This window comes from Rattus norvegicus, chromosome 10 (genome assembly GCF_021556685.1).
Source record: "Rattus norvegicus strain SHRSP/BbbUtx chromosome 10, alternate assembly SHRSP_T2T, whole genome shotgun sequence".
Classification (NCBI taxonomy): Eukaryota; Metazoa; Chordata; class Mammalia; order Rodentia; family Muridae; genus Rattus; species Rattus norvegicus.
The window spans coordinates 87,731,928-87,752,500 of NC_141543.1; the positions used below are offsets into that span (position 1 = coordinate 87,731,928).

Sequence of the window (20,573 nt, forward strand, 5' to 3'; positions counted from 1 at the left end):
ATGTGTTCTTGGTCCTGGGGTTTGGGTGGTTGTAACTATAGGGGTACTGCTGGGGTTTGCTGCCTACACCGGTGGTGTTCATGGTGCTGTGAGCCACAGGACAGGGGTCTCAGTAAAAAAAGCCATCTTGCTCAAACTGTGAGCTACCATGAGCCTCCCTCCCTAGGTCATCCCCAGTTTTTGTTTTGTTTTCATTTATTTATTTATTTATTTTTTTTTTTTCGGAGCTGGGGACCGAACCCAGGGCCTTGCGCTTCCTAGGCAAGCGCTCTACCACTGAGCTAAATCCCCAGCCCCTGTTTTCATTTATTTTTAATGTTTACTGGCGTTTTGCCTGCATCTATAGCTACATGAAGGTGTCAGAAGCCCTGAAACTGGAGTTACGGACATGTGTGAGCTGGGAATTGAACCCTGGTCCTCTGGAAGAGCAGCCCGCGCTTTTAACCACTGAGCCATCCCTCCAGCCCCCATCCTCAATTTTGAAAAGACCCTTTGCTTGGTTGTTGCAGTACACTGATGTGGCTTTTAAGCCCTTAAGAATCTTGGAAACATCAAGGGCAACTTGCTTCCCTTAAAACAAAGGCGAGCCGGGGTTGCTGACAGACGGTTTAGCAAGCTTTTTTTGGATTCGTTCTATAGACCTGGTATATTAAGCAGATTTAAGATGTTCCCATTTGACTGATCTCTGCTCTTCCCCTCTTGTATTTTAGGTACTGTTGGGATTTTCAGCCCCAAGGTGAGTACTCCTTCGCCATAAGTCGTTTTATATTAGGGATGTGTCCACGGTTTATTTCACTGTGTCTTGTAAGTCTCTCCACAGAGCATGACTAGCCTTTTCTGAGCAGAGTCAGTGGAGTGTTTAATTAACCTTCACCCCACTGGGCCCCCCTGCCCTGCTCTTTCAGCAACAAGAGGCGCCTTGCCTGGCTGCTGGATTATTTTACAGGAGCAGAGCGATAATATGCCTTTATTCCTTGAGTTGTGCTAGATACCAACAGGATCCTGCAACATTCAAATAGAGCAGTGGCCAAGTTCATAATAAAACCCTTGGGTGGGTTCCAACTCGGCTAATCCTTCATTTGCCCCAGAAATAAATTCTAGGGCGTTCTATCCTCCGTCACCGTGCCCTTCCACACAGGCTGCCTGGCAGCAGAGAAATGTCAGAACTGGAGCCGTGTTGGAATTCCCACTAGAACAGTGCTATCACATTTTAATACGAGGCTCGCAGCCGCCTCACAGCTTCTAATTGCTTCCCGACCATTGTTTTCCCTGCCTTTTTGTGATGAACCCAGCATCTGGCGCAATTCTAAGAAGCACGCCAGACAGCTGTGTGTGAAATTAAAAATAAAGGATGAGATTAGGACACATTTGTAAAAGGTTCAAAGTTGGGATGTTTTTGAAACTTTGAATACTCGGAGCGGGTGAGCGCAGCTCTGTTCGCTGTCCTCCTAGCTGTGATGGTTCAGGATGGCAGCTGTGGCAGCCAGCGTCCTGAGGCTTCCTTCTCTCAGGTTAGGAGACACAGAGATTTTCACATCCTCAGAGAGTGGCAGAGTTTCTCATCACACTTACGGAACGAACGCATTATGAATTGTTTGACTCCACAACCTTTAAACCCCAGAACATTTCCAGGACCACTTACTGTCTTACCAGCTCCGTGTGCCCCATCAAACTGAGTCTTAATGCTTCTGGGAACTTAGTGCTCAGTGATGGTACTTGGTTTGTAAACTAGCACTCTCTCTCTCTCTCTGTCTCTCTGTCTCTCTGTCTCTGTCTCTGTCTCTCTCTCTCTCTCTCTCTCTCTCTCTCTCTCTCTCTCTCTGTGTGTGTGTGTGTGTGCAAGCTTTGGGCGTCTTCCTTAACTGGTCTCTGTTTTTTTTAACCGAGACAGGGTCTCCATAGGCCAGGTTGGCCTCAAAACTTACAGAACTTTCTCTGCCTCCCAAGTTCTGGGACTAAAGATGTGTGCCACCATACCCAACAAAAGCCAGATTTAATAAATATAAGAATCATGTTTTAATATAAAGATCATGTTTTAAAAGTTTTTTAAAAGATTTATTTTATATATCTGAGTAGACTGTAGCTGTCTTCATGCACACCAGAAGGGAGGCATCAGATCCCATTACAGATGGTTGTGAGCCACCATGTGGTTGCTGGGATTTGAACTCAGGACCTCTGGAAGAGCAGTCAGTGCTCTTAACCGCTGAGCCATCTCTCCAGTCCAGGTTTTGTTTTGTTTTGTTTTTTGTTTTTGTTTTTTTAAATTCGTGTTAGTTAAAGGCAGTCTCCCGTGTAATCAGACTGCACTGAGACCCTAGATGGAGCTACCGTAGGGAGTGATGTGTCCTTGTAGTGCATCAGTCAGTTTGGTAGAATGTGAAACACATTCAGAGACTCTCCCCCTACTTCAGGGTTTAACAAGTGTTCGTCAAAACCCACAGTGGTCAGGGCATGGTGGCAAAGTGTCGGAAATGGACAGAACGGTGAGGGCAGAAGTAATTTCCTAAGGAGAAGAAAGGAATTAGTGTCAGAAGCATGGTATAGAAATGTGTTGAGAGGAGAAAACAATTTTGGAGCTCGGCATTAGGAGAGAGGCTCAGGGGCTGAACACAAGGCACATCTCCCCCGAGTCTTAGGATAGGGCTACTTCAGTCACATCTGACGCACAAGGACAATGGCGGGGATGCTGTTTGATTAGTTCTTAACTGGTGTGATGGGTGGGAATAATAACCGGTCTATTCACAGTACTACCTGGGCAGGATGAAAAGAACAGGTGTGCAAAGGCCAGCAGACGTCTGGTTTGTTTGTCTTTGAGCCTGGGTCTCACTGTGTAGACCAGGCTAGCCTCAGACTCAGAGGTCTGCCTGTTTCCGCCTCCCAAGTACTAAGGTCAAAGGCGTGTGTATGACCATGCCCAGCACGAAGAAGAATTTAGAAATCCCTAGAAGACTGGGTAATATTGGGATGATTCCAGTGTGAAAAAAACAGATGTGATGATCTCAGACATAACATTGTCTAAAAGAATTGTCAGTAAAACTTCTTAAGAAATCACTTCTTAAGAAAGACTTTTATCCTTGAATAAAAGTCTTACTGTGTAGTCAGGCTGGATCTGAAGTAAATGCATAGCCCAGGGTGGCCTGAGACTTGCCATTTTTCTGCCTCAGCATCCTCAGGGCTGAGATTACGGGTGTGCACTGCTATGGTCAGCCTTTCTTAGCAGTGTGTTTATAATAATGACACTAAAATGTCCCATACATTTTTACCCTCCCCTTGTTGGCCCACTGTCATCTTCCTCAGGGACTAATCTATGGGTGACAAACCCCTCAGGAGCCACTGCACACATGTCTTCTCACCCCGGATAGGGAGACCATGACAGACGAAAGTACCAGTACCATCAAAGTCTCACTTGGTGACCGATGGTTTTTATTGGGGTCACTTATAGGAATGTGGGTATGGAGCAGAAATGACTCATAGCTGCTTCACCAAAACCCACCCCAGCGGGGGGCAGGGGGCAGCTCACAAAGCTAGGAGCCTGGAGCACACTGCACAGCCTGCAGGCAGCTCAGCAGGTGGGAGAGTGTCCTTTCCAGGTGTTTCAGTTGGTCTAAACCACTTCCGGGCAGCATGACTGGGATGAATCATCTTTGCACCCTGGTTTGTCTGAGAGTCTTGTTTGTAAGCTTGGCTTGTTTCCTCTGGGAGGGAGAGGCCTAGTGAATTTGATCGGTTTCAGGGAGTTCCTGAAACTATTCTGAGTTACTTTATGGAGCTTCCCTGAAGGTAGCATGTTTCGGTCTCAGAGGAAGTTGGTTTTTTGCATCTAATAAGAAAATAGAATCCTAAGAATTTAACGTAGAGGAAACATAAATGGAACAGTTCCTTTTTTATACTTTAAAAAATATCTATTCATTTAATCTATTCATTCTTCTATCTAATCCATCTATCTATCTCCCACACATGTGCACATACAAGCGCGCGCGCGCGCGCGCGCACACACACACACACAAACACACACCATGGTGGAGGTCAACTTGTAGAAATTGGTTCTCTCCTTCCACCATGTGGGTTTGGTGGTTTGAACTCAGGTCATCAGGCTTGGCAGCGAGTTTCTTACCTGCTGAGGCATCTCAACGACCTAGAAAACTTCTCTTGATGAGGTTAAATGTAACTCAGGGACATGAAACGTTTTCGTACTTCAGATAATCGCAATATGAGTCTAGCTTACTTTGAACACTACTCTTGTCTTCCTGCTGTCACTCTGTGTCTCCCTCCTCTTCCTCTCCCTCTTCTTTTCCCTCCTCCTCTTCTTCTTCTAACTGCCCCTCCTCCTGTCTCTGTTCTCCTTCCTCCTGTCCCTCCTCTTGTCCTTCCCCCCTCTCTCCTCCTCCTCTCCCTTCTTGTTCTTCCTTTCGCCATCTTTGTTACTGTTGTATGTATGATGCTGCAGATTGAGTCCAGAGCCTTGCCCATGTCACAGAGAACTACACACCCAGCCAAAACAAACAAATAAAAAAAAATCAGCAGCAACAACAAAAAGCATTTTATAAATTTCCTCTAGTTACAAAGTAGAGCCGTGAGGAGTTTACCCGGGAACTGTTCACATTGTAGCCGTCTGAATCTAAAAGATGACATTGACTGGCTGTCTTAAGTAACAATCTGCTTTGACCTTCAAACTTGATGACACGGTCATCTTCAGTCGTGGCGCAACCCAATTTCCTTCATTTTGTTTTGCTCCCTCTTTTTATAAGATGAGTTCATTATTGACAGTTTTAATGCAATAAATCAAAATTTCATGTAGAAGGTATACTGTATATAATTCAAAATTTATTGTCACAAAAATATTTTTCAAACATTAGCCGAATTTTCCTATCAGGAACCTAGAGTCTAGAACAAATGTCACAATACTTAAATAAAAAATTTGGGCAAGGGGTTGGGGATTCCCCAGCTCTGGAAAAAAAAAAAAGGAAAAAAAATTTGGGCAAATTTGTGACTGTTTATTATAGTCACATTTAATGTATTTGCTATTTATTTGTTTTCTTTGTTTCTTTTTCTGTTCAAAGTCTAGGGTGGCCTTGAACCTACTATGTAATGGAATATAACCTTGAGTTCATGATCCTCCTGCCTCCACCTCCCAAATACTGGGATTATAGGCATTGCCTGGCTCCAAAACTTATAATTTCATACCACCATCACTCATGGCTATTTTGGCCGTTTGTAGAAATGGGCTGCGAAGTCTCTTCCCGGCTTGACCATTCATTGGTGCATCATAGCAGTGCTGAGATCCCCGAGAAAATTATCTAGTTATTTTGTATTTAAAGATTCATTTTACTTTTTGACTTACACGTGCATGTATGCATGCACACTACGTGTGAGCGCCGGTGGAGGCCAGAGAGCATGTCAGACATCCTGAAGCTGGAATCATAGGCAGCTATGAGTCGTCCAACTTGGTTGCTGGAATTGAACTCAGGTCCTCGGAAAGAAGCAGCAAGGGCCCTTTATCCCTGGGCATCCATCTCTCCTGCCCCCTCTAGGACATTTTTACACCAACCTAAGTCTACGTAGTAAAACTTTTTTTAAAAAAATGGCATGTTGAAATGCCAAGTCCCTATGTCGAAGTCATTGATTCCTAAGAATATCGTTGACAAAACAAATAAATCGAAGTGAAAAAAGAAAATACTATCATAAAGCCACATGGAAAAGACACACCAAAGCAACACTAACAAGACTGAAGCCACACCGACTGTAGAAGAAGAAGGTTTTAGTGGCTTGTCCATCAGTGTGTTGAGTTTTACCTTCATCCAGGCAGACAAACTGAAAATAAGAGTGATATCTGTGAGAGAATAGGGGATTTGAACACGAATTTTTTTTTCTTCTTTTTTCTTTTTTTTTCGGGGCTGGGGATCGAACCCAGGACCTTGCGCTTCCTAGGCAAGCGCTCTACCACTGAGCCAAATCCTCAACCCCATGAATTATTTTAATATTATTTTGAAACTGCTTTTACGGGCTTAGGGGTTAAGAGCACCAGCTTCTCTTATCCCAAAGGTTTGAGATTTGATTCTGAGAACCCAAATAACAGCTCAAAACTACAACTCCAGTCCAGGGGAAACTACACCCTCTCCTGGCCTCCACTTGCACTGGGCCATACACAAATGCACATGGTACACGGGCACACATGCAGGCAAAAATACCCATACATAACCAATAAAATAAAGTAGCATTTTCAAACTAATCTAATTTTTAAAAAAAATTTATTTATTCATTATTGTGTGTGTGAATGGGGGCATGTGTGTACCAAAGCACATGTGGAGGTCAGAGAACAACTCTCTCTCAATAGGTCTACTTTTATATAGGTCCGTGTGTGTGTGTGTGTGTGTGTGTGTGTTTTCACACGTCAAACTCAAATCACCAGATTCGCCCAGCAAGCACCTTTACCCACTGAGCTGTCTTGCCAGCCCCTTGTCTGTGTCTGCACAAATTTATAATCCTTAGGCTGAGGATGTACAGTGCTTGCCTAGTGTGGCTCAGGCTCTGGGTTTGGTCCCCAGAACTGCCAACAGGAATCGTGTTGAGGTTTATTAAAAAGTAAAGCTTATTTTATTTCTACCAGGAGGCCCAGTAGATTATGGCATACGCCCATGCAGAAACACACAAGCAACGAGCTGTCCTCTATATTTTATTTCAAGTTCAGGCTTTAAGTGGGAAGAACATGGGTTCGAAGCAGATTTGAATTGGAATCGCAGGTCTTCAGAAAAGCTCTGTGAGACTTGGCAAGGCCCTTTAACCTCGAGAAGCATCTGACTGGTCTTCCAGTCTCACCATTATGGGCTTCACTGTCATTATGAGTTCTAATAACACGATAACCCGAGAGCAGTGCCTGCCATGAGGTAGCGAGCAGGGCTTTAAAGAGACAACAAGGATTATTATATATATATAGAAATAGGGGTTGGGGATTTAGCTCAGCGGTAGAGCACTTGCCTAGCAAGCTCAAGGCCCTGGGTTCGGTCCCCAGCTCCGAAAAAAAGAAAAAAAAAAGAAAAAAGAAAAAAAAAGAAATAAAGCCGGGCATGAAGATTAATAATAAAGATTAATAATAAATGCTTCTTCTCTTTCCATAAAACTCACCCACCCCAGCTGAGCCCTACCCTGGGACCCTGTAAGCACACGGTTGCCTCTGTGAGGTTTACAGTCACAGGGCGAGAGAACACAGTTCTTGCCGCTAAGCCTAGCGTGTTCAGCTGACGGGCTTATTGCTCATACGACGTCTGAAAGCATGTCGAATGAGACCACGCATGTAGCTTCACTTCTTACCCCCGACGGCCACGTACTCGAAACGTGTAGTTCTGACAACTACAAGAAGCAGAGCCGGAAAACATCGAGGAAACGCCATCTTTACACGGAGGGGTTGGGGGGTAGGATTACCTTTGAAGTCTTAGAGAAGTGTTGTTGAATTAATGGAGTGCACAGTGACTCTTCTAAGTTCTATTTATGAAAATGCTCTTTGCCTTCATGCCAAGGGGCTTTAAGCACGGTCTTAAGGAGGATTTACACAAAGAAACGCAGTCCAAATTTATGATGTGTTTGCAAATGTAAGAAAAAGTCCGCATTTACAGTATTTGTAATTTATTGGCGAGTGTCTTTCTACCGCTCTCCCCGGAATGCTGGCGTTCTGTAAACATGGGCACTAGGTCCAGACGTGGACTGTCCTAACCCAGGCTCCTTTTTTTTAAAGGGGACTCCTCTAGAATGTTTTCTGTGTCTCTCGGGGGATTAATGAGGGAATACGCTCAGGACTAATGCCCCTGCCTTTGGCTTTGACCCAACCTTTTAGCATCAACAGGCTTGACAGGAGACTTTATGCCTTGACTTCTTTCGGGCACTCCCCCGCCTTTCCTTATTAGCTGCATTTTTAACACATTAATCTGTAGGGAGCGGATACACACACAAGCTGGCTTTGAAGTTAGGACCTGACTTTGATACCTTTTCAAATATTTTCCTTTCTTTGGCCTCTACTGTTCAGGTTTCCGAGTGGAATCATTCCCTTTGAAATTAGTAGACTAATTGTTTGGTGATTGACTCACTATCCAAGAGAACCAGATTTTTCTAAAACAGTGAAGATATTTGTCTGTTCATGGACAGAGAAACCAAGTGTGTGCCTGGTGCCCAGAGAGGACAGAAGAGGATATTAGATCCCCTTATGTAACTAAGTCACAGACTGTAATGAGCCACCATGTGGGTGCTGAGAATTGAACCTGCGTCCTCTGGGAGAGCATCATGTGCTCATAACTGCTGAGCCATCGCTCCAGTCCCCCCTTTTTTTTTCCTTTTTGAGGTCGATACTTTCCAAGATTTTTATGTTCCTTCTAAATGTGGATTGTGGGGTATAAAATATTGAGACAAAAAAAATCCCCCCAAAACAACCAAACAAAAACGTAGCTTGACACTGGAAAGATGGCTCGGCTGTTAAGAGCACTTTCTGCCCTTGCAGAGGACCCAGGTTTGGTTTCCAATAAGCCCATCAGGAGGCTCACAACTAGGGTGGCTGAAGTGTCACTAACAGAGGAAAAGGACATTTATGTTATGGGCAAGGAGATTTATATGATGCATAAAATCAAACTTCCAGTTACTGCTGACTCTACTGAGGTCAAGAGGGGAAAAACCAATCTTGTGAACCCTCTTTGCCTTTGTCAGCTGATCTGAATGTAATACACACTTGCCAGCCTGGAAAGGTTACTGATCGTAATTCATCTCTAAAAAGATGTTTTCTGGCGAGATGTAGTGTTACACACCTGCAGTCCCGATGCTTGGGAGGCTGAGGCAGGAGATCAAATGTTCTAAGCCAGATGGGGCTATATGATGGGATTGTGTCTCTGTCCGTCCATCCATCTATCTATCCATCTATCCATCCATCTGTTCATCCACCCATCGTCTGTCTGTCCATCAATCCATTTATCCACCCACCCATCCATCTGTTCATCCATCCATCCATCCACCCATCCGTCCGTCCAAAAATACCTTCCTATACTTAGAAGTTTTAAATTCCATAGCTGTCTATCTGTCTGTCTGTCTGTCTGTCTATCTATCTATCTATCTATCTATCTATCTATCTATCTATCGTGTGTGTGTGTGTGTGTGTGTGTGTGTGTGTGTGTGTGTGTGTGTATTCATGGAGAGGTTAAAGGATAACTTGTGGGAATCTGTTCTTTCCTTCCTTGTGGATCCCCAAGAAATCAAATTCAAACTATCAGGCTTGGTGGCAAATGTCTTTGCCTGGTCTATTAAAATATATTTAATTTTTTTTTAGTATAGAAGATATGTGGAGTTTACAAGATAAAATGGTATACAGTCATGGAGTAAGAATGGGCAACAGTCAGAGAGAGACAATTGTTCAACCCAACCCTTTTAGTTAAGCTTTACATTATTATTAATATATTTTTCCACATCAGGCCTCCCTTTCCTTCCCTGTCTCCAAGCCAGCAGTTTTCAATCTGTGGATCGTGACCCCCTTCTGAATGAACAACCCTTTCACAAGGGTCACCTAAGACCATTGGAAACACAGATATTTCCATTCCTAAGAGTAGCAATATTACAGTTACAAAGTAGCAATGAAATCAGTTTATGGTTGGCGTCACCACAACACGAGGAACTGTATTAAAGGGTCACAGCATTAGGAAAGTTGAGAGTAGGTGCTCCAAGCCCTCCCATATACCCTCCCCCCTTGCTCTTTTTCAAGCTCACGGTGTCCTTTTTCATCAGTTGTTACATGCATACATGTATATCCATATGTATCCCTGAACATAACCATCTCAGTCTGTACAATGTTACTCATGTGTATGTTTCAGGGCTGACCATTTGGTGCTGATAACCAACTGGTGTACTCCTCCCTGGAGAGGACCATTTCTCCTGGTCTCAGCATTCCTTAGTCCCCTGCAGTTCTTCATGTAGGGTTGAGGCCTTATATTATTTTTTAAAGTCTCTCGAGTAGATGGGCTCCTGTGGGGTACTTTCCTGGCTAGGTGATTGACACCTCATTTGGATTAACTCTTAAGGGATCCGAGCATGGGATATCTTTTCCTTTACCATAAAGCCTCTGGCTCTGGGATAACCTCTGACCCTTAAAATTTACATAGCTATGCTAATGGTGCTACAGTAAAAAGGATAAGGGGACGTTCCCTATGGAACTTCTGGTTCTGGGGACTTAACACTGAGGTGACAATGCTGTCTGTGAGAGGACTGGCTTGTTAAGGACTGACTGCACATGTATGCTGTTGTACACATGAGCAGGAATCTCTGATCTAGGCGGTGGCATGGGAGGTGGGATCAGGTCGGTTTTCCCTTACAGCCTTGGTGGTAACCGGAGGTCTGCGTTAGTCACACAGGTAACTCACCTCTCTATGGTGTGCCAAAAGCTGCTTCTCATTTCCAGGCTCCTGACTCTTACCCCACACTCCAGCCCTCACTGTACAGCATTTCATCTTTATCGCTTGGGCTTAGATCCAGCAGTAGCTTAAGGAAAATAGTATCTCATTTTTTAAAAAAAGTGATTAATTTATTATTTATGTACATGTATATGAGCCCGTATCAATTTATACACCTATGCAGGAGCCCGAGGGAGCCAGAAGGGGATGTATGACTGGAGTTACGGGAAGTTGTAAGCCACCATGTGGGTGCTGGGAACTAACACAGGAACAAGTGCCATCTCTCTAACCCATCTCAGTCTTCTCAAGCAAAAGACACTGGAATCGAACTAGCCTGATAGTTCCAAGAAATGTCTTAAGCTTTGGAGCCAGGATTACAAAAAACATCGCTAACAAAATGTGGGCTGCTATGTTTTTAACGAGTTTCCCACAAGGATGTTTAAAGCATTCCAGGAAGAAAAACGCCAGATTCCAAGCTCCTCTTAGGTATGGGCCATCTGAGCTTGTCTTCTGTGTTGCAGGGTCAAAACGCCCACAATTCAACATAATGTACGGAAAAATGCTTCAAAAATTCAGCATAGTGACCGGGCTAAGCCTGAACTAGTCATATTACAGTTTGTGAGCGTGAAATCCTGGCACAAAATGATATTTTAAAAGCCATCCCAACAATGAAGAACAATGCATTTGAGTTGTGAGTGAGGCTACTTCCTTCCTGACCACACGTGGCTTTGCCAGTTCCTGTCTCCGTGTGGAGAGGAACTGCTTCTGTCACCACGAGTAACAATGATTTTTATTTCAATTGCCATCATGAACTCGAGTTGTTGGCTGTCATTCAGTATCCTTCGCCTTTGATCGATGACCATGACTTATAAAGCACGGAGCCTGGAGCCGGTGGGTTAGGGTGGGAGCTTTAGAATCAGATAGGGTGGGGTCACTTCCGGTCACTGCTGAACTTGGGAGGTTTGTCAAGTTGATCTTTGGGATAATGACACGTCCCAAGGTTCTACATGAAGAGCCTAGACCAGAGCCTGTATAAAGTTCAGAACGCAGCAAATTGTTCCATTTAGTATTGGAGCAGTCTGTCTCCTGCAAGTCAAAACATTGAAATGAAGTTTAATAGCTTACAGTAGGAGTGAAGGACAGAGAACAGAATGGTCCAAAGAAAGCAACCTCAAACCAGGGATTTTGGGTTACAATGGTTGCCTAGTGGCGGAATGATCAATGCATTTGTCTTACAGCACATTTATCTGTTTGCCGCCAAATGCAGGTTTGCACAGGTTTTTAAAAATTCTGTCGGGGTTGGGGATTTAGCTCAGTGGTAGAGCACTTGCCTAGCAAGCGCAAGGCCCTGGGTTCGGTCCCCAGCTCCGAAAAAAAGAAAAAGAAAAAAAAAAATTCTGTCAAGATCTCATTAGTAGTGAAAATATTCCCACTCAGCAGGTTCTAGTCTGGTACCCTCGAGAACAACAGCGGCCTGTGGGATGTGTTAGCGTAAAGCCGGAACAGCCAATGACAGCCTGGAGTTTGCTTCATGAAGTGTGTGGTGTCACATACACAGTTAGCCTGTTGTGTCTGTTGCTGCCAGCCCTTCAGTTTGTTAACGTCCAAGAGCTGTGCCCTTATCCAAAACCTAAGCAGGGTTAAAGATGTCAGCATTTTCCAGAAGTGACAGGGGCAGGAGCAGAAGAGTTCATACTGTGTTTGTCTGTCTCTGTCTCTGTCTCTGTCTCTGTCTCTGTCTCTGTCTCTGTCTCTGTCTCTGTGTGTGCTTTTCCATCTGTGTCTGTGTGTCTGTCTTTGTCAACTCTCTGTTTCTATCTGTCTGTCTCTCTATTATGTCTGTCTTCAGTTCTTTCTTTCCCTTTTTAAAGGAGCTGCTTTGATGCTGCGCACTGCAGCTCACCCTACTGGCTAAAACGAGAAACTGCACCACAAAGGACCATTTTCTTAAAAAGCGGGGGAGGGGCTACTTCGGAAGGCCATCGTCGTAGCTACTGACTTCCATGGGGTTTTCTGCTGACCGGTTTAGTTCATTCGAGACTGTTATTAATCTGTTCTGTCCTTCGGATTGCTGGATTCACAGGTGTTTTGTAATGATCGTTCCACGAGTGTCAATTTGCTTCCGTGTCTTATTATTTACCCCACTCTAACAACGCTCTTCCTAGCATGACCGTGTAATTGGACAACAGTATTCCGAAGATAGAGAACTAGCACTCAGAGCTTAAGCTCAGGCTCCTTGTGTGTGGAAGACCCAGTTGAAACAACTTTTAAAAAGAATAATAAATGGAAGATTTCCACAGCTGGACGGCTCTCATTCATTCTGCAGATCTAACGACATTTGATGCTATTACACTCACCGCCAGGGCCTTGGAGGCGAGGGATGAGGGAGGCGAAGAATATTTATACATCGAGTTATGGATAGGTAGAGGAGGAGGGAGAAGATGGGCAAGAAGTCAGACTGTAGAGAACAGAGAAGGATCGGAGACCTTCACTGTTTGCGGATTGATCGCAAGAACCAACCACGCAAGTCCAAACTGATATTTAGGAGTCGGCGAAGCCTCACAGATGTTCTGTGGGAAACACCATACATTTTCTAATGCGTGACTTTGTGCAAAATGGTATGTAATTTATACGGCAAGTATTGACAGATAACCCCTCTGCCCCTGGCTTTGGAGTCACAGGTGTGCGCGGTAATCTATTCACATGGGGGTAACAAGGCACACACCTGGTCACATCTGTATCCCTCACGTTTCGTCAGATCCAGAGGCTTGGGTGAATGGATACAATAAGGAAGGATGTGCTACCATTTTGATGGCACTACCAGAGTTCAGCTTTGGGAACTGCATTAGTGTCAAATTGGTCTGTGAAGAGCTGGCCATATTAATGCTACCAAGCATGAACGCTAACTGGATTTGGATCAGGAAACTTTATTTATATTGTTTTAGTGAGGATTTATTAGTTTAAAGAGGGAGCCACATGCCTCGTGGGTTCTTAAATATCAAATGGAGCAGGAAGTCCTCGTTCTCTTTTAATGCCGGTAGCAGTAACAGCAAAAAACAACAACAACAAAACCACTAAAAATTACAATTTCATACTAGTTTCTATTTCTGTATATTATCCAAAGACATGCAAAAAAAAAAAGTCATAGCCAAGCCCAGGACATTTTTTTTTTTCCGGAGCTGAGGACTGAACCCAGGGCCTTGAGCTTGCTAGGTAAGCGCTCTACCACTGAGCTAAATCCCCAACCCCACCCAGGACATTTTTAACCATGTGACACATAGTCGCTTACAGGTGACAAACAGACTTTACGACAGCACACTCACAATTAATTGGAAGAGAGACAAACGGCAGAGACTTCTACTGACACGAGAAAAACTAACTCGCCTTTATATGTTGAGCAGAAAACGTGTCTATGTTTTGTGTTATTTGTTCTTGCACTTCATTGCGTTTTCTAAACGTTCAACCTGGTTTGTTTGTTTGTTTGTTTGTTGTCTCTTTTTCATCTTTTCGGTAAAATTGTCACCATTCTCTGCCTGTGTTCCCAGACAGCACCTGCAAGTTCAGAACCAGACTGGGTTGTCAAAAGAGTTATAAGGGGAGCATCATGATTCATTCCCCCCCCCCGATTCTATTTGGAATTGAATTAGTAGATGAAAGTTTTTAGCGGCTTAATTCACTTCTCCATAAAGTTTATGGAGCAGCAACAGCTGGTTGAATCCAAGGCAGCAAAAGCCAATGTCTAGTGGCCAAGCTATTGTTTCTGAATTAAGAGGGGGGGGGCTCATTAGCCTGTAGTGAAAACACAGAATAAAAACAAACACAGAAACCCCGGTGAAACCTTGCACCTGACACGAGGCTGTTTTAATCTTTCTGCTCCAACCTCAGAAATCCCCCACTTACCACTCTTCGAAGCATGAATAAAATCGAGCCTGACTCTCAGAAAAGAAAAACAGAGAAACCCCCCTCACGATGGGCCCCTCAGCACAGGTGCCCAGTGGAGAACCTGTCACTGAATATACCAAGGATCGGATGGAGCGCCCAATTCTTATGACACTTAGAATCGAGGAACAAATTACCAGCTAATGGCAGGTGAACCCCTGGATAGAGTTCCCCTAGATCTTGTTTAGAAATACAAAAGAAAAAAAAAGCTGAAGGTGGCGGAGGTGATTAATGGAGATATAGTGTGTTAGAATATATATCTGTAGAGAAATATATTGATTCCGAGGGAGTCGCAGCAGGAAGTGTGTCTCCAGTGGCAGAGGGGCTTGCCTATGAGAAAGCCACTCTTAAGCAGATGGAGTTCAAAGCCCTAATTGTTCAGCTGCTGAGTGGAAATGTCTGTCACTGTAGCTTGTGATCATTTATGTCTGATCCCACTGGATCCCAGTTGGAACGGGGACTACGAGAGCTCCCGACAAGTCCAGAGAACCCGAGCGCCTACGCTTTAAGGGAAAACTGTGCCTTTTTAACTTAAGCCACTCCAAAATGACCACAGTAATCGTCGGTTCTCTAAAACTTTTCACCCATGCATCTCAACCGGTTGCAATCATTTTAATTACACTGGAGCGTCTATTTTGACGCAGCGCAATAGGCTCAGTTCTGTGCGAGCGCAAGGGAGGTGGGCCACTGGGTACAAGAGTGAAAACACTTGGGACATCATTGTGGAGTACTAATCGAGTTTAAATCTAAGGCATAGTTCTCAATGCTTTTCTCACAGGCAGCTGTCTGTCATGCTGATGCAGGCTCTGTGGGAAATGTTGGGTTTAATCCTTCCTTGCTGCCTGTGTAGACAGGGGCACAGGCTGGCTCTGAACACAGTGGAGTTGTTTAAAGGCCACCTGTGCAACTCTTCCGAAACCACTGTGATCACATGAAAGTGACTGTACGTTTGAAGTGAGTAAACCAAGTGGCAACTCCTGGCGGGTGTCGAGGGTGAGAGTTTTAGAGAAGGCGGCTGTGAATCCGATCTGTGTGCTGGACTGGATCTTGGAACCCAAAGGAAGGCAGCAACGAAAAATTCCACCAAGTACAAAGGTCGAATGTACCCATATTTGACGGTTTGGTGGGTAGATTTCACTCATGGGAGGAGCTGGCACGGAGGAAAACTGGATGAAGGCTGTATACAAGCTATGTCGTATCTCCACAACACTTTTATAAAACTTATTTCAGGGGGCTGGAGAGATGGCTCAGCAGTTAAGAGCACTGACTGCTCTTCCAGAGGTCCTGAGTTCAAATCCCAGCAACCACATGGTGGCTCACAACTATCTGTAATGAGATCTGATGCCCTCTTCTGGTGTGTCTGAAAACAACAATGTACTCACATACATAAGATAAATAAATAAATCTTTTTTAAAAACCAAACTTATTTTAAAGATGGACATGGTGCCTTTAGTCCCAGCACTCAGGAAGCAAGGGTAGGAGGATCTTTGGGAACTGGAGGCCAGCCTGGTCTTCCCAAGCAAGTTCCAGGATAGCCAGGGCTACACAGAAAAACCCTGTCTCAAAAACAAAGCAAAACAAAACAAAAATACAAAAAAAAAAAAAACCCAAATACACAAAAAGAAAATCACCAGAAAACAATTTATTTTAAAAATTAAAAAAAAAGCAAACAAGTTTTACAAATACAAAACCAAACCTAAAACTGCCCCCTTGATCGTCCCAATGCTTTAGAGGTCAGACTGGAGAGGAGTGGGCTCTTCCGCTTGGCGGTGAGAGGAGTGGGCTCTTCCGCTTGGCGGTTCCATCAGGGATTCAAAGCAAGCAGAGAACTGGATCTAGAACGATGGTTGAGCAAAAGCTGGTCAGCATATCCTAAAAAAAAAATGTTAAATTTTGCTTGCAGCATATACTGTTTTGAGAAAGGTTTTCGATTGGCCTCCGAAATGAAAACTTTTATGGCTGCAGCTTGACTTACAGGTCTCCAGACAGGAAACTCATTTACATCCTTGTTGATAATGTGATTTCGGCAGCCCTGCCACGGTGTAAAATTTGAGTGTTTTAACCCTCTGTCCAGTATTGGAGGTTTTTATTGGGTAGCAGCCGCGCGCGGGGATGCTTCCCTGCTCAAAACTTGGAAAGCATTTTGTCTGGCTTTAGCTAGTCACCGCTGTGTCAGGTAAAAGAACTCTTCCCCCTCTAATGCACTCGGCAGTTTATTTTAAAGTCCTACGCATGCAGATGTTCCGGCCAGTCGAGGGCATCTGCCTACCGCTGAGCATTCGAAGACGAGTCTGGTTTGTGGAAAGAGAAGGCCGCAGTCAGTTTTTTTAAAAATCATTTTTTATCTCCTCCCTAGCCTTGTAGTTTAATTGTAGGAAATAAACCTTTAAAGCCGGGCAATCCAGATTCTTCGCAGGTTGTTTAGTTTCAATGCTCCCTGGTTGGAATTCTGGGCCAAAAACCACTACAGTGTTTACTGAGATTAGCATTGGAGATTTCCTTTGGAAATTAGTATCGGAGAGAATATTAAATTCAGTTGAAAAATCCCGTTTTCATGTTTGTGAAATGAACCAAGCAGCTGTTGGTGTCTTCTCACCAGCAGGCCTGTACCTCTGTTTGGGGGATTTTTTTTTTTTTAAAGGAAAACAATCTGTAATGCTTTCATTTTCTTCTGGTTTCTGAGCGAGCAGACATCCTCTGCCTGAACCTTTTAAAGTATCGTAATAGCATTGGCCACTTCTACGAAATACAATTCAACGAAGACCAGAAAAAAAAACACCCAAAAGAGATTAGCAATGTTTTAATTGCATAATTCAGTATTGTGTATGCATTACCTTTTATCAAAGTCATTTTTGCAGAACAAATATTACCTTCCCCCGGCTTTCGGAGTCCCTGAGAGAGCTTTCTTTCAGGCTGTAAACCAGAATTACAAGAGCGAACTTTATTAAGGTTGCAAAACAAGTAGCGATTTAAATAGGAACAGAATCCAGCCTGGGTTCTCCGTTTACGGCTCTGATTTTTCGGGGTGGGAGGGAGTATTGACCTTGCTACATTGTATTAGGTAGAGAAGATTAGCTCCCCCCCCCCCCCCGTGTCCTTCTAAATGAAATGGAAGGAGAAAGAGGCCTTAGGGGTAAAGGTTGTAATTCACGGAGATGTGGAATTTATGAAAACAAATTTATACAGCAAGGCTTTCATTTTAAATGTGACAGAGAAATTACTCTTGTGTGGCGAAAGGTCTTCCCACTCGAAGCTACCAGTTGCTTAGTGCTAGAGGGAGGTGGTGGTGTAGAAGATTTCGTACACACTTAAGTTGGTTCTTCAAGTTGTTTCTCTGCCTCTTCTAGTGGGACTGGGCATGGACATCAAGTAAGGGACGGTGCCATCTTGGCAAGCGCCGGAAGACACCTGTAAATGTGCTTGTCAAGATGTCCAGTGGATGACCCGATTTTCCTTCTCAACCCTCAGGAGACGACCTTGGCCAAGACGGCTCTGATGAAAATCTGAGTGGGACACACGGCCCAGCCCTCGCATCAGATGCATCCTTTTGGTCAGATTATCAGGAGGAGGGTGAGTGTCATCTCTCTGGCTGTGACGGCCTTTCCTGTGGCCCTCTCTGCCTCTTGTCATTTTGTTCCCAGCAATGGCTTTTTCTGTGTCGGCGATCACTGGTTTGCAAAAAGCAGCTACTGGCTTCATCGTGGTGCTCAGCCCCTTGGGTAATTCAATGTTCCCACAAGTTAACGTATTTAGAGAAACACTGATTCCATGGGGAAGACCTCATTATTGATCTTCGTCTGAAACAGCAGCTCATAAGGCATGAGGACATTTTAAGACAACAGGGCCCAGTTATTCCAGCCTTTCAGATCTTTTGGCTTCACTGAGATGCATGGGCATTGGGTTCCATGGTTACGAAAATTGGGTTATTAGCGTATTGTGAGGTATCTGAGACCTTTAGGCCTGTTTACTACATTATCTCACCTGCGCTCACTCACCTCGGACTGCAACTGATTTTATTCAAGAGAAAGGCAAACGAACTTAATGCAGATCTCCCCATGGCATTAATTTTATTTGAATTCTTGTACATTGGAGGACTTAAAGAATTTCTTTGTGATAACCTTTAAAAAAAAAAGTAACAGTAGGCAACGTGTAATGCAAAAATATCCCTGAATTTCAGATCTATTAGTATAGAGATTACGGCCTGGTGGCTGCCAGCTTCTGGTGCAGGCTTAGATTTCCCAGGGGCGGGAGGTTGCTGGGCTCTCCTGGCATCCGGCCACAGGAGCAGGAGGTTTGAGCATCTCTGTGTGCACAGTGTTCTTATCAAACTCTCTCATGCCTTTCCAGTGGGAGGAAAGGCTGAAGATGTTCCTGAACCAAATAGTAAATTGGAAACTTATTATCCTCAGGGGCTGGGAATAAAGTTGGTAAATTGTTCCTTGTTTCTCTTTATGGATTCGTAGTCTTCTGTTTCCTTTTTTTTTCCTTCTAAATTCCAAGAAGGCACGGTCCCTCTTTTTCTCTCTCTTTACCTGTTCGTTACTTGCTCTTTCTTTTAGCCGGTTCGGACGAGTCTTATATTTCTCTTTCGTTAAATTGATGACTTCCACCTCGGAGTAATGGACCGAGTTGCACAGGAGTATTTTGCCTTGCTCACGCTTCTCCCAGTAGTAGCGTGAGGCCGTACCCACATGTTCAAAGCTGAAAGGGTCCACTCTGCTTGCGGGCGTCGTACTAGAAACACTGGGCTGGAAGCTTAATAATTACCTTGGTAGCTGACTAATAATTGTAGAAAATTAACAGTGCAAAACGTGAAGAAACTAACCTTTCATTTGGTTTTGATTAATCTAATGCTTGACAGAATCAGAACAATGGTGTCTCGTTAATTCATAGGTCACCTGCTTGGTATTTCCAGCTTTCCAAAATACAGCTGAGAATACAAGAAGTAAGCCAGCAGGACCTCGGGGCAGAAATAGATGTCGATGAATTCCGAGTTAATGCTTGGCTTTCTTATTCTTGGGAGTAGCTCTGAGGCCCTCACTGGGGGAAACCCTTTCTTTCCTTTCCTTAGGAATTTGTATTGCAGTGTTTCGGTTTCTCAGGCCACAGTAAAGCTTCAGATTAGAAGAAGGGATGCTGTGAGCTGGGTGTGGCGGCGCACGCCCGTTGGGAGGGTCTTGAGTTCCAGGCCAACCTGGGCTATAGCAAGACCCTGCTTGAGGAAAAAAAATGAGGAAGAGGAAGTAAAGGAGGAAGAGGAGAGGAGAAGGGGGAAGGGGAGAAGGAGGAGAAGGGGAGGAAGGGGAAGAAGGGGAGGAAGAAGAGGAAGAGTCTGGGAACGGCATCAGCTAGAACTTGACCCTGAAGGTAAGAATCAGAAGCTAATGTAAACCATGAAAACCAGAACCCGGAAGCTGAGCTGTAGCTCAGTGTAGAATACTTGCCTCACAAACGCAAGGCCTGTTTTGATCCCTAAGACACCAAAATAACAAGACACGAACAAACAAAACAAAAACATGCAAAAGAGAGTTCCTAAAATAAATAGAACAAAGACACAAAAAGGTAAGATCCTTTAGTAAAATTGGTACAGACATTCGTAAAACAAAACCATAGCAACCTGGGACTTACTCGTGTCCTAGAAAGACTCCTCGAATCCCCCTACCCAACCCCAGCCCCATCCTAAAGAGAGACTGCTCATATCACACCCCACCCCGTGGCATAGAGAGACAATGCTCACATCCTCTTAGATGAATCAAAATGCTGAAAGCTGGCGTGTACTGAACACTTTCTGTGTGCCTTTACTTTGTGTCCTGAGCACCTCTGCTACACTGCTTAACCCTCACCACGGCCACGAGAGGTAGATGTAAGCCTTACATTCACCTTACAGATGAAACCCTGAGTCCTGGCAGAGGTAACTTACCCCATCCCACCGCCATTGGGTAGCGCGGCCGTGATTTGAACCTGGTGTGTTGGTTCTAGTTCAGTTGCTAACCGAGATACTCTTGCAACTCCTGCCCCACCTGACTTATCCCTAAAGATGGATCTGCCTTGCAGATATTTTGGCTCAGATTATATGAGCAGTGCACTTAATGCTTAAAAAATCATAAGCAACCGGGGGAGGAGGGGACAGCTCACTTGGTAAAGTCTACGCTGTGCAAGCATTAGGACCTGACTTTAGATGCCCAGCATCTACATCAGGGTGCAGCCCACACCTGTAAT

At 44.3% G+C, this 20,573-nt stretch overlaps 1 protein-coding gene across 7 annotated transcripts in view; it reads left to right on the top strand.

Annotated features, from left to right (window-relative positions):
• Skap1 (src kinase associated phosphoprotein 1) overlaps window positions 1-20,573 on the top strand; it is a 306,690-nt gene that overhangs the window by 66,610 nt on the left and 219,507 nt on the right. For 4 of the 7 annotated variants that reach the window (XM_087570082.1, XM_087570081.1, NM_173311.2 and 1 more), the window contains 2 exon segments: window positions 711-736; window positions 17,823-17,924. In XM_087570082.1, the coding sequence (XP_087426208.1) occupies window positions 711-736; window positions 17,823-17,924 (128 nt within the window). 7 annotated transcript variants of the gene reach the window in all.